The sequence below is a fragment of the Ostrea edulis genome, chromosome 5, assembly GCF_947568905.1.
Source record: "Ostrea edulis chromosome 5, xbOstEdul1.1, whole genome shotgun sequence".
NCBI lineage: Eukaryota > Metazoa > Mollusca > Bivalvia > Ostreida > Ostreidae > Ostrea > Ostrea edulis.
This window is the reverse complement of record NC_079168.1, coordinates 27,764,984-27,778,189: the sequence shown is the minus strand read 5'-3', so window position 1 is coordinate 27,778,189 and position 13,206 is coordinate 27,764,984. Positions and strand designations below refer to the sequence as shown.

At 36.2% G+C, this 13,206-nt stretch overlaps 1 protein-coding gene across 1 annotated transcript; it reads left to right on the top strand.

Annotated features, from left to right (window-relative positions):
• Positions 1–618: 618 nt before the first annotated feature.
• Positions 619–8,541, top strand: LOC125651235 (uncharacterized). The gene is made up of 5 exons (XM_056165637.1): positions 619–699; positions 849–928; positions 1,076–1,210; positions 4,172–6,385; positions 6,796–8,541. The coding sequence occupies exons 4-5, from the start codon at positions 4,178–4,180 to the stop codon at positions 8,455–8,457; spliced, it is 3,870 nt and encodes a 1,289-aa protein (XP_056021612.1). The 5' UTR covers positions 619–699; positions 849–928; positions 1,076–1,210; positions 4,172–4,177; the 3' UTR covers positions 8,458–8,541.
• Positions 8,542–13,206: the final 4,665 nt, after the last annotated feature.

Sequence of the window (13,206 nt, the reverse complement as noted above, 5' to 3'; positions counted from 1 at the left end):
TGGGGAATTATTGTTATGTCATTCAAACAAACACAAAATTTAAAGTCGCAGTGCATACTGAACTGCATTTTTCCACGGTTTACGGGAAAACTGGCAATGGAAGGCTCAAAAGATGGAACTCTCACGAGATTTCTCCACGGTCCAGGAGTAAACTGGCCATGAAGGACTCAACGCACGAAATTCTAACAATCCCACAATGCAAAGCTGTGATGCCGTCTGATGAGGTATACAAGAGGCCGAATAAGACTTTCGACATAACAATGCTTGGAATAGCAATTGTATAGAATATGAATTGATTTTAAATTTTGAGTAAAATGTTTTCAATTCAGGATGCACTTCTTTAAGACTTTCCATATTTTCATTATCTGTGTTCTTGAAGTGAACATGTTTGTGTATTATGTTTGTTACAGAGAACAGAAAATGAACGGACGTCCGGAATGTGTCCGATGTGTGTTGTATTTATGGTAGAATAACAGTGTTAACCTTTGAACTTTCGGACATCATAAACTACTACTACACAACATAAGGACTGTGAATATATAGTCTATCAACTTCTGACCTCCTATTCAATATTGAAACACGATTGTACATGGATGTTGTTGTTTTTTTTATCTAAAGGAGTGGACCCGTACAGCCACGTTATTGTTCACGTGACACCCACCGTCTGCATACAGGCGTCATCTTTTTGAGTTCCAACATGTAAGTGGAAGTGTAACAAACGTAAAAGGTTAATTTTTGAAATGTAAACAACCTTTGAAGATGTGAATCATTCTAATTTATTGCGCATATCTATAGATTATTTTTGAATCAAAATTGTACATGAAAACATCCTATATATATATTTGTAGGAGGTAATACACTCTTTGAAGATGTGGGAAAGTCGCAGTTTACACGATTTCCCATACGTTCCTATATGTGTGAAATAGAAGTAATTGTATTAAAAGCTTTTATAACAGTTCACAGATTAAGCTGCTCCCGTACCAAGTTAATTGCATTCTTCTTTTATTTGAATTAAATTGATGGATCGTTATTTAAAAATTCATGTGGACCGATAAACATATTTTCGATATTACAGTCACAAAGTTCCCCGAGGAATCAAAATGGTGATTAATGATTCTCTCCTTGGTCAACACTGGATACCTTCATTTCACTAATATACCGTGATTGCTATGACGTTTTATTCAGAACGCATCGGAACTTAAAACCAAAGGTGGGTTCAGTTACATATTCTATATAATGCTTTCTACATACAATTTACAAGACGAAGAACTGTAAGATAGTCATGCTGAAATGGAAATTACATTATGTTTTAGACCTTATGTAATAAATTTGATTTAATATTTCTTGGTCAAAGAAAGCTTTTCTTCTATCTCCCTTATCAATAAGAGCAATACAGGTCTAGAAACACTCGTTGATTGATAATGTTCTGAATACTCAGTTGTTTTCTGTTAAACGTGTCTACATTATGTCCTCTTGTCTCTCTATTCTTCTTTCTCTCTTTTCTTTTCTTGTGATGAATGTTGCAAAATTTTACATGACTGATTATGGATAAAACACTCCAAAATTATCATGAATATCTAAACGTTTTAATTGTAAATTGTCAGGATCGTGGTTTTGAGACCTAAAAAAGAAATGTAATCGGTCGATTATATGTTGAAAAATCCATTTTACTGAAAAATTGTAAGTACAACAAATTTAACAAGTGTTTGAAAAATGCTTACAAAAATTAAATGAACATTCATAATTAAAGAAAAAACCATGTTCCTTCCTATATGTTACATCTGTTTAAATAACTTTCTTCCTCTAAAACTCTTATCTCAGACCCGCTTTCTTTTCTTCTATAAAAACACATAGCAAACTTTTACATAAAGTATTTTTAAAATTGAATATTGCTCATTTGTATAATAGAGAATAATTTATTATGTAGATATATGTTTCGTCTGTTTTTAGCTCACCTGAGGTAAAAGCTCAAGTGAGCTTTTCTGATCACCCGTATTCCGGCGTCCGTCCGTCTGTCAACTTTTAACATTTTTTTTACTTTTTCTCAAAAACCACTGGGCCAATTTCAACCAAAGTTGACACAAAGCAGCCTTAGGTAAAGGGAATTCTAAATTGTTAAAATAAAGGGCCAGGCCACTTTCCAAGGGGAGATAATCAAGAAAAGGTAAAATAGAGTAGGGTCATTAAAAATCGTCTTCTCAAGAACCACTGGGCCAGAAAAGATGAAATTTATAGATAAGCTTTATTAGGTAGTGCAGATTCTAAATTGTTAAAATCATGGCCCCTGGGGGTTGGATGGGGCCACAATAGGGGATCAAAGTTTTACATACAAATATATAGGAAAAATCTTCTTCTCAAGAACCACTGAGCCAAAAAAGCTGAGATTTATATGAAAGCTTTCTGATATAGTGCAGATTCTAAATTGTTAAAATCCTGGCCCCCGGGAGTCGGATGGGGCCACAATAAGGGATCAAAGTTTTACATACAAATATAGGAAAAATGTTTAAAAATCTTCTTCTCAAGAACCACTGAGCCAGAAAAGCTGATATTTATATGAAAGCTTTCTGATATAGTAGAGAATCAGGTTTGTTAAAATCATGGTCGCCGGGGGTTGGATGGGGCCACAATAGGGGATCAAAGTTTTACATACAAATATATGGAGAAAATCTTTAAAAATCTTCTTCTCAAGAACCACTGAGCCAGAAAAGGTGATATTTACATGAAAGCTTTCTGACATAATGCAGATTCAAGTTTGCTAAAATCCTGCTCCCCCTCCCCCTCCCCCGGTGGTCGGATGGGGCCACAATAGGGGATCAAAATTTTACATACAAATACATAGGGACAATCTTTAAAAATCTTCTCAAGAACCACTGAGCCAGAAAAGCTGATACAGTGTAATTACATGAAAGCTTCCTGATATAGTGCAGATTCAAGTTTGTTAAAATGATGGCCCACGGGGGTCGGATGGGGCCACAATAGGGGATCAAAGTTTTACATACAAATATATGGAGAAAATCTTTAAAGATCTTCTTCTCAATACCACTGAGCCAGAAAAGCTGATATTTACATGAAAGCTTTCTGACATAGTGCACATTCAAGTTTGTTCAAATCATGGCTCCTCGGGGTAGGATGGGGCCACAAGGGGGATCAAAGTTTTACATACAAATATATAGGAAAAATCTTTAAAAATCTTCTTCTCAAGAACCATTGGACCAAAGAAGTTCACATTTACATGAAAGCTTTCTGACATAGTGTAGATTCAAGTTTGCAGAAACCATGGCCTCCAGGGGTAGGTTGGGGCCATAATAGGGACTACGGTTTTACATGCACATAAATATGGAAAGTCTTCTGATATGGACCAAGGTGACTCAGGTGAGCGATGTAGCCCATGGGCCTCTTGTTGTTTTTGTTTTGTTGTTTTATTTGTTTGGATTTTTGTTGTTGTTTTGTTTTTGTTTTTAAAATACTATGATTGTGAAAGTTAATTTCTGAATACACGCACAGCGAGAGTATTTGTAGGTGAGTAAACCTGTTAAAACACGCATGTAATGACAATCAGTTGATTGCGATACATATATTTTTTAATGTAATCGTGAGATTGTATTTTTCAACGAAATCGTGAGATTTTATTTTTGTAAAAAGGGACATTGTAGATGTGTTTTTGTGTTTACAGTAAATCCTGTCATTCACTTTTAAAGTATCGAAATTCATTTTATTTCCTAACAGAAAAGTCGTTTTTATAAATCATTATTATACGCATCTTTGAAAATCGAATTAAGAAGCTATAAAAGCCACGCTTAACATGGTTTAAATTTTCAATAGAGCTTTTCACAGGTATTTTAAAGATATATACTGAAATCGAAAAAAGTTTGATTAAATGCTACATGGGTTGTACATCGTTTGGTACCAGTGTAAACATTGCAGCAGACATGACTCGGAGTAAAGGTGGATACGCATATTAAATGAATGACTTTCTTTCATGAGCAGTCATATAACCATGAAGGTCACGTGTCTTTCTCTAGAGGACACTGCTAAAACTCAGGAAAACCCCGACTCCTGCCCGTGCTTATAATGAATTATAACAAGAGATACTTACAAACAAATTAAAACGCTTTCTTTGATAGTACTTTATTAAACTCTAACACTGTATGTAAATTGACTATCTTTGTAGAGAATTATGAACCTCCAGATGAATATTAGAAGTGTATGCACTCTGATTGTTCTAGTAAACGTTGTCAGTGCCAACGTTAATGTGGCCGACCTGATGAAGACATACATCAATGTGTGTGGTGCGGGATACACGTGTTATGATTGGTCAGCCACTGTCCGCATGCCAAGTGACCAACGGGAATCAAAGATATGTCCGGAGTGTTCCTGCGAAGAAGACTGTTTTCAGAAACGAACCTGTTGTCCAGATAAATATTTCACCAGACCTTACTCGGTATACAAGTCAATAATTATCAATTACCCGGCAGAATTCACAAAACAAAAAAAAGTGCCTCAAAAGTATGCTGTTGTCAATTCTTGTCCAGACAAAAGTGAACCGATGCATAAACATGAATGTGAAAACGAGGTTTCACCAGCTGCCATCTTAGCAAGTCCACCTGTAACTTCTACAGCGACCAATAGTTCATATTTTAATCGTGCATGTGCCTATTGTCACGGAGAAAAGAAGGAAGATTTACACGACTGGCAGATAATAGTTGACATCAATTGCATGTTTAAAGGCACAATTTTCTATTTCTCCTCTTACGAGGAAATTCTGTCATATGCAATAAATGCATCGTGTGCACTCTTGTACTCACCACATCACACTTTACCTGCAATGCCAAAGAAAAATTACAACCAACCAATTCAAGACTTCTGTAACGTTTCAGGAACTTGGAAGGAAATGGACCATAACATTCAGAAAGCATGCGCATCGTCCTACGATCTCTATTACAGATCATATAGCAACATATTTTGTGCGATGTGTAATCCAATTTATTTTGAACAAAATGTGTCGAAAATGTCCTCGTGTAACCTAACAGGGGAGTGGTTTGAGTATGATGAGGACTTAATTTCATCCTGCCGAGAAAATCCGGTTGTTGAAATTACCCATCCATACAAAAACGTGTTCTGTTTCCTCTGCAATAAAAGAGGAATTCGTAACGTCACTAATGACAATCACTACGTATTCAATGACGCAACGCTAAGGATATCAGAAACCATGTTCCACTCAAAAAAGTATGTGTATGAGTTTGATAATATTATTCTAAGGGACGAATCTTTGTTTGATGATGTATCTGAACATTCAGAAAAAACTGCTGCTGCCGAAGATTACACCCCAGGAATACTGACGTCGAAAAACCAACAAATCAACATCACATATTTACTGATGAAACGCTTATCCCTCTTTCGAGAGCCGATATGCGACAAGTCACTCTTACCTCTCCTGGCTAGAAACCAAACCGATGATAATTGTCAGTGTGACCCGCTGTGCATTTTGAGAGACCCTTGTAAATGTTGTTTGGACACTGCTTTATCGTGGCCTATCACTTGCATCGAAGACCGAATTAATCTTGCATATCCTATGATGATGTCAGTCTTCAATGGCTGCCACAGAACAGACGGTAGGTATGATGGTTCTGTTTACTATGGAGCCATAAGACATATGTGCGAAAATAGCGTCGGTCGATATGACATGTTCCCTGTAGTTTCTGCTGGATCATTATCGTACAGAAATATTTACTGCCATCTCTGTAACAACAACTTTAAAATCATAAACGAGAGTCTGGAAATTTTGTCTACGTACACCGTGTGGGGAATGCAGCTTCAGTGCTCAAAGGAGATGAATCTTCGATACTCGACAAGTATAACTGAAACAATATCATACGCACTTTCACAAAACCTTTGCACTTTACTTTTTAACACTGGCAAATCGTTTGAATGTCCCAAAGCATCTATTTTGGGACACTCTCAATGTAATGCCACCTTCAATCTTCAAGAGATCGACAATGACGTACAATGGGCATGCAAAAAATCGCATTACAGTAAATATGTCAACAACGACTTTTGTCAACACTGCAATCCACGTGCTCCAATTACAGAGGACCCTGCGGTTGATACCTGTGATAACACGAGTCTTAATTATGATCCATTTTATCGCGAAGCATGCTTACTATTTCCAAATGCTGGCTTTACATACAACCATCCGTCCGAGCCCAGATATAAGAATAGGTTTTGTGAGTCGTGCAACAAACCTTGTGCTCCGAGTTGTTTAGTTCAACAACGTCGTCGAAACTCATGTCAGTCCGATCCGGGATCAAGTGCCATTCGTCCTCCATTGATTACCAATTTATTCAGATTTCACGGAGTTGCTTCTCCATCTGATGTAAATGAAAGGGTTAGTAATTAAGTCGCATTCATTGTTATCAAGTACGTGAAGTAGAACAAAATCTTGTCTTTTTCCCAAACATGTAAAAATATGATTGTGAAAATATCTTCACGTACATTGCATTCAACTACAAGTACAATCAAATCTTGAGTAAGTATACCAAATGTTATCACATGGTTATAAACAATTTTGGATTATTTAGAAATCTACAGAAGTTGAAATTTCAACAGTTTTAATATGCGGTCTTGTGCGATTTTTGGGATCATTCACGTTTTAACAAAAGCAGTCGATGCAATATGTGTTACTGTAACGAAATGATATTGATTTTTCAACGTTTTCCCCATAAATTATGGAGGTGATAAAAATGTCATTAAACTTACAGGTAGTTTATATAACATGGAATACGTTTTGAATTTCAGGTTGATGAGAATGACAAATCCTGCTATCCTGGTCGGACCCCCGCCGGTGACAAATGCGTCTTATTCTTCCAAGTTGCGGCGATGACGACATACACTCTTCACTTTGAAGTTGACGTGAATATCACATCAACAAAATCCATTCTTATCAGTGATCTTCCCACAAGACTCCAAAGTATCTTATTCGATATACAAAGACAACTCAACCCAATATTTTCAAACAGAATTATCGAATTCTTTGTCCTTCCATTAGTAGAATCTGCAGATTTGGAACAGTGGTACGGGAACTTGCATTTCAAAGCTGTAATTTACGTTAAAGTACAAGCGATTGGGATGTTCAACCGTTCCTCAGCCGAGGATGCTTTGTATGCTTTTCCGTCTAGATTTCAGTATTTTATGGGGGAACATGTCACAAACTTTCAAGGCAATGCAACAACTTTCATAAATGTACATGCTATCGGCACACGACACACGCCACCGTACACTAAAGGAGAATGGGACAACTCTACCCTTCCATACGCTGAATATATCCGTTCCCTAAACGATTCATTCCTCCAAACACCTTTAAAGAACAACCACGTCAGCTCCTTGCTCTTTTGTAAACAAAATGTCTACAAAAAGAGCGATTTCATAATTGATTATAACACTCTTGAATTGGTTTTGAAGAAATCCAACCAGAGTTTTAAGATGGGACACTTTATAAATTCTTTAAAGGAAACTATACACATTTGTGAAGATGATATCCCAAAGGAAAAAGTATTGTCTTCTACAGGCGATTTACCTCTTCGGATAGTCACTTTGACTTGTACAGGAATAAGCTTGATCTGTCTAGTTTTGACTTTCATAACGTACTGTTTATTAAAAGCATTGCGCACACTCCCCGGATTGAATGTGATGAGCTTAGTGTTTTCTTTATTTTGTGCGCAGCTCTTGTTTATCTTTTCGGATAACGCGGACGACCACATTGCATGTAAAGTCGTTGGAATTCTTCTCCACTATTTCTGGTTGTGTGCGTGTTGTTGTCTGTTGGTCTGTTGTTTTCACATGTTTAAGGTGTTTAATGCTCGGAAGATGGTACGATCAGGGATAAACTTTACATCCCATACGTTCTATCGATATATCATGTTCTCCTACCTTTTACCGTTAGCTATTGTTGGAACAAATGTTGCAGTGATGTTCGGGGTCACCAAAACGCTTGGCTATGGACAACAGATATGTTTCGTAGAAAATTTAATTTCAAACATCATATCATTTATCATTCCTCTCATTGTTACATGCTGTTGCAATTGTTTCTTTTTCTTTAAAACCGTAAGAGGGATTGCAGCATCAAGCAGAATACGAGAAGATAAAGTGAGGGAGGCGAAGACATTCGCAAAGTTATTCTCCATTACGGGACTGGTGTGGATTGTTCAGATCATTGATGCGTTTGTCGGATGGATTGTTCTCTCCTACTTAGCCACCGTCTTAGTTTGTCTGCAAGGGTGTTTTATTTTCTTCAGCTTTTGCTGTTCCAAAACGGTCAAACGCCTGTGGAAAGAAAGCAGTCTGTCAAGTTCATCAAAGACAAATTTCTTTACAATTTCAATGGAAGGAAGGAAAAGATCTTCAACAAAAACCACTGAAACAGACACGGATTTGCCGCTCAATGAAACTACAGGAAAATAATCATTTGCACATAGAACGTCATTCGTACACATAACGAACTGAAATATCGTACTGAAAATAGAAATAAAGATTAAAAGTTTAATGGTGTATCACTGTTGTAAAACTCATTGATGTATCAGAATTGTATGCTTCAGAAGCTAATCACAATTAATCAGTCACAGCAACTTATTTCATTGTATTTTATTTCTAATAACCCAATAATTGAATTATTGCATTAAGAATTATTTACTTGTTTTAAAATATGGAAATTTTATTTCTGTGTCTATCCGTTGTAAATGTGTAATGAACAATTTTAGATCCGGGGCCTGTTAATACAAGTCGATGACGTATCTTCCCTGTGTCTATGTCACCAGCTTTGTGTCTCAAAAGTAGAAAAGTTGGTGTCAAAAACAGGAATGTTCAACAATATATGTGGTGTTAACAGAAATACTAGTACTAGATATATGAACGGTGAAAATAACGAACAGTGATTAATCTCATAACTCATTTAAAGGTGAAGATAACGAACAGTGATCAATCTCATAACTCCTTTAAGGAATGCAAAATAGAGAGTTGGTCAAACACGGACTCCTGGATATACCAGAGGTGGGATCAGGTGCCTAGGAGGAGTAAGCATATTCTGTCGACCAGTCACACCTGCCGTGAGCCCTATATCTTGATAAGGTAAACGGAGTTATCCGTAGTCAAAATCAGGGTGCAAAGAACGGTCTAACAATCGGTATGAAACATGAAAGGTGAAGATAACGAACAGTGATCAATCTCATAACATGTCAAACAGCATTTGACCCAAAGATAGGTTGTACTGGCAAACTAGATCATTATAACGACCATAGATTTGCGAAATGCTGACTTTAAATGAGATTGTTGAAACCCTTGTAACATCAACTTGTTTGTCAGTAGCCTTTTTCGATTTAAAACCGACCATACACAGAATAAGCTCTTGTGTATTTAATCAGTTGAGAGATATAAACATTATATGCAGGTGATAATGGAATATTGCTACATAAGTATGGGAAGTTAACGATGGAGAAGCTGAAATCATCCCATTTGTCATAAGATTGAGTTCGTTTGCCGTTATTATTTATTTTCCATAAAATATCTAAGTACGAAGCAGATGTGGACGACTCTGTGGGGACTTTTATTTCGAGTTCATTGGGATATATCGAATCAGCATATGGATAGAATTGATTATTGTTAGTAGATAAAACGTCGTTGATATATCTAAATGTCGAGTTGAAGGCCACGGCAAGAGATTTTTTCTTCTCAAGTAGAAGCTTTTGAATAAACTCTGCTTCATCAGAATATCAAAACAAGTCAGCTAACAAAGGAGCACAATTTGTGCCCATGAGAATTCCAACAGAATGTTGGAAGACCTGATCACCAAAGCCGACGAAAATATTGTCAAGGAGGATCTCCAGCTTATTTTTTATTTTAACTTCAGAGTAGTTGTGCGTAGAATCAGAGTGGTGTTTAACCAAGTAATTTTTGGATGACTGGTATCGATACTTTCCTGCAAACAAAACACACAGGTCTACATGTACATACAATACACTTCTCTGATCGCGCATATCATCTCCACACACGACATGTCACCATTTTACCAATAATGATCAATTCAAAGATGTAAATACTATTCTGTGTCAAACCGCGCAAATTCAACGATGGGGTTTATCCGAATTGAAAATTTTGTCAGGACAATTAAAAGGATTTATTGAAAATAAAAATCCCGATGTCGTGGATTTACGCATTGTGTATAATCGAGAGTCTGGGTTATATTAGGGATATCCAGTTTTTGTGCATGACGGAATTTTGAAAAATCAATATGAGCGAGTAAAATTCTACTTCTACGAATATACCGTATAACGGCTATTTTCGGCGGTTGTGTATTTTTTGCGGAATTTAGTGAATAGGAAAAATCTGCAAAAACTACAATCGCAAAATCTATACGGTACTTATAGGTGTAATGCAACCGCAGAAATTGGAAATGCAGAATATGATTCACTACCATTTACGGATCAAATCGCAAAAATTTCCAACCGCAGAAAATAACCATTATAGTCATGCATTGCCGATTGAAAGTCATATTGTTACTCGTACATTGCCGATTGAAGTCATATTGTTAACTCGTACATTGTTATAGTGTGTTGGAATTCGGAGTTTTTTAAAGACTAACTGTAATTCGCCTGATTAGAACTTAAAAACATGGTTCCTATATGTTTGGTATCTTCTTTCAATTTGACATCCATTACATACATACATATAATATGAAGTTCTTGAAACTGTTTAGGAATTTCGAAGCTTTATACCAAGCCTGAATCAAATGATTATAATTACCATCTCATCTTTTAAAACAGCTTCTTTTAGCCTCCATTATTAGCAGAGAACGTCACGGATTCCCCGGATGTGACCTTGGGAATGGATAAGGCTCAGGCAGGATGAAGAACCCTCACTACAACACCGGGCTCCATGCACGGGTCACAAGGTGTGCACTTCACTCGAATCTGTAACGTATCTACTTGAATGAAATCAAATTAGAATGGGAGTAGAAACCACACACAAAATCGTCATGTACGAAGTTAAAACAAAATACAGAATCATTATTGAATTCATACAAGTACGGAGTTAAAACAGCATAAATCGCATTAAATACATACATGTACCTATTCATGTTCAGCTTGTGACATTCATCTTTCGAGCTAATTAATGTAATGATGCAATACTTCCCATTCAGAACAAATCAAATTCAGAGTTCAAAATTATACACTTAGCATCAATAACCTTTACATTTTACAGTGTAGTGGGAAAACCCCCTATAAAACATTTATTTGTACTTTGTTTCATGTCAAACAGTATAACATTGAACTACGCACGATGTATTAAATGTGTTGTAGAAAATCGGTATTTTCCTAACGAGGTCGCAAACGTTAGATCATGAATGTATTAATGTCAATCACAATGTTGACCAGATCAATCTACCTCTGAGGCGTCTGTTCAGAATTAATTTCTAGCTTCAGAGAATGGCTATCAATTATTAAAATCGCACAAACATGCTACGGTAATAGGTGAAAGTGGGCAAATCTAAACTTCACATCTATAGGTGATCTAAAAATAAAATAGATTTTTTAATTGCATTGGTTTTTAAGTACCGATAATTTCAAATTTTAAACCACCGTTCTTCAGATGTGGACAATGTAAAGAGCGACATTTTTCATGAGTCGATGAATATTTCCTCCTTTCTGTAAACACAGAAAATTCAGTTTTATTTATCATGATACACTCCCACAACACCAACATGCGTATCAAATTTAATTATAAAAACCCGCTGTTTAACCGTGTTCTGTTGTTAAAACGCGCATTCAAAATCTTCCTTAATCACATTATTTCTGGAATATATAATAGTTCGATGTAAAATCTTAACGCAAAATTTCTCACAAAATATATAAATTGACGGACTATCGATTTCCAACATTCGGTAGAATGTATAGTTTCCGCAGATCTACTACACAACCGAAATCTCCTGTGTAAACGGTCTATTTCCTGCTCAATCATTTCATTTATATTGAATTTATTGAAACAAATGGCAATTTCTGTCATCTTTTACAAGACATAATTGCAAAATGCGGTATTGAGTACATTTGATTTACAATTCTATATAGAATAGGACTGAAACTTTTTTTCTTGTTTAAAAAATCACTACCGAGAATTCAAGCGGCAAACGAGCCCCCAGAGTGTATTGCTTACTATGAAATTATACGATAATAAACTTTCCAGAGCATGACATTTTTACTTTTTCGATTTAAGGTCCAGTTTAATTTGCACGGGTCAACTTACTCGCGACACAACTGAACCTAAGGGAGTCAACTGTACACCCATATGTCGATCGTTCGAGTTTACTTTTACAAATTTCGGTTATTTAGCAGCTCGACTGGTGCCCGTGTTTATGACCAACAGGATGATTTTAGCTTTCCCATATTTACTCAGCAATATTCCATTATAACCTCCATATGGCGGTTATGTCTCTCAACTGTTTCGATACGTGAGAGCATGTTCTGCGCATGATTAAATTTTTTAAACGACACAGGCTACTGACAAATAAGGTGATGTGAGAGGAATTTAAACAGTCTCGCTTAAAGTAGGCATTTCGCAAATTCTATGGTCGTTATAATGATCGTATTTGCAAATACAACCTGGTAATAGGTCAAATGCTGTCTGATTTGTTTTACAATTCACCCGTTCTTTACATATTGATTATGACTCCGGATTACACCACTCACCTGTTCAAGTTAGAGGATTCATGGCGGATGCTTACTCCTCATAGGCACCTGATCCTTCCTCAGGTTTTCCAGGGGTCCGTGTTTGCTCATCTCTTAATTTTGTATTCTTTCTATGATTTATGAAATTGATCTTCACCTTTCTTGCGTTATATTCCGTCACATACATAAATACTTACAGGGGAAACAAATGACAAAGAGCATTGGTTGATATATATGGTAAGCTGTAAATGACATATATTTTAATTTCTTTATTAGCTCCCGACCGATAGAAATCAGTACAACCAAAATTGAAAACATTATCTTTGTTTAAACCTGATGTTACATACGTCAATAAAAATACTTCATTTTGTTTTTCCCTACTTGAACTGTATAATGGTCACATGACACCCTGCATAATCGACACAACCGACAAACATATGGTCATCATGTAACATGTTGTGCAAAATCTATGCATGGATTAAGGGCTTCAGGAACA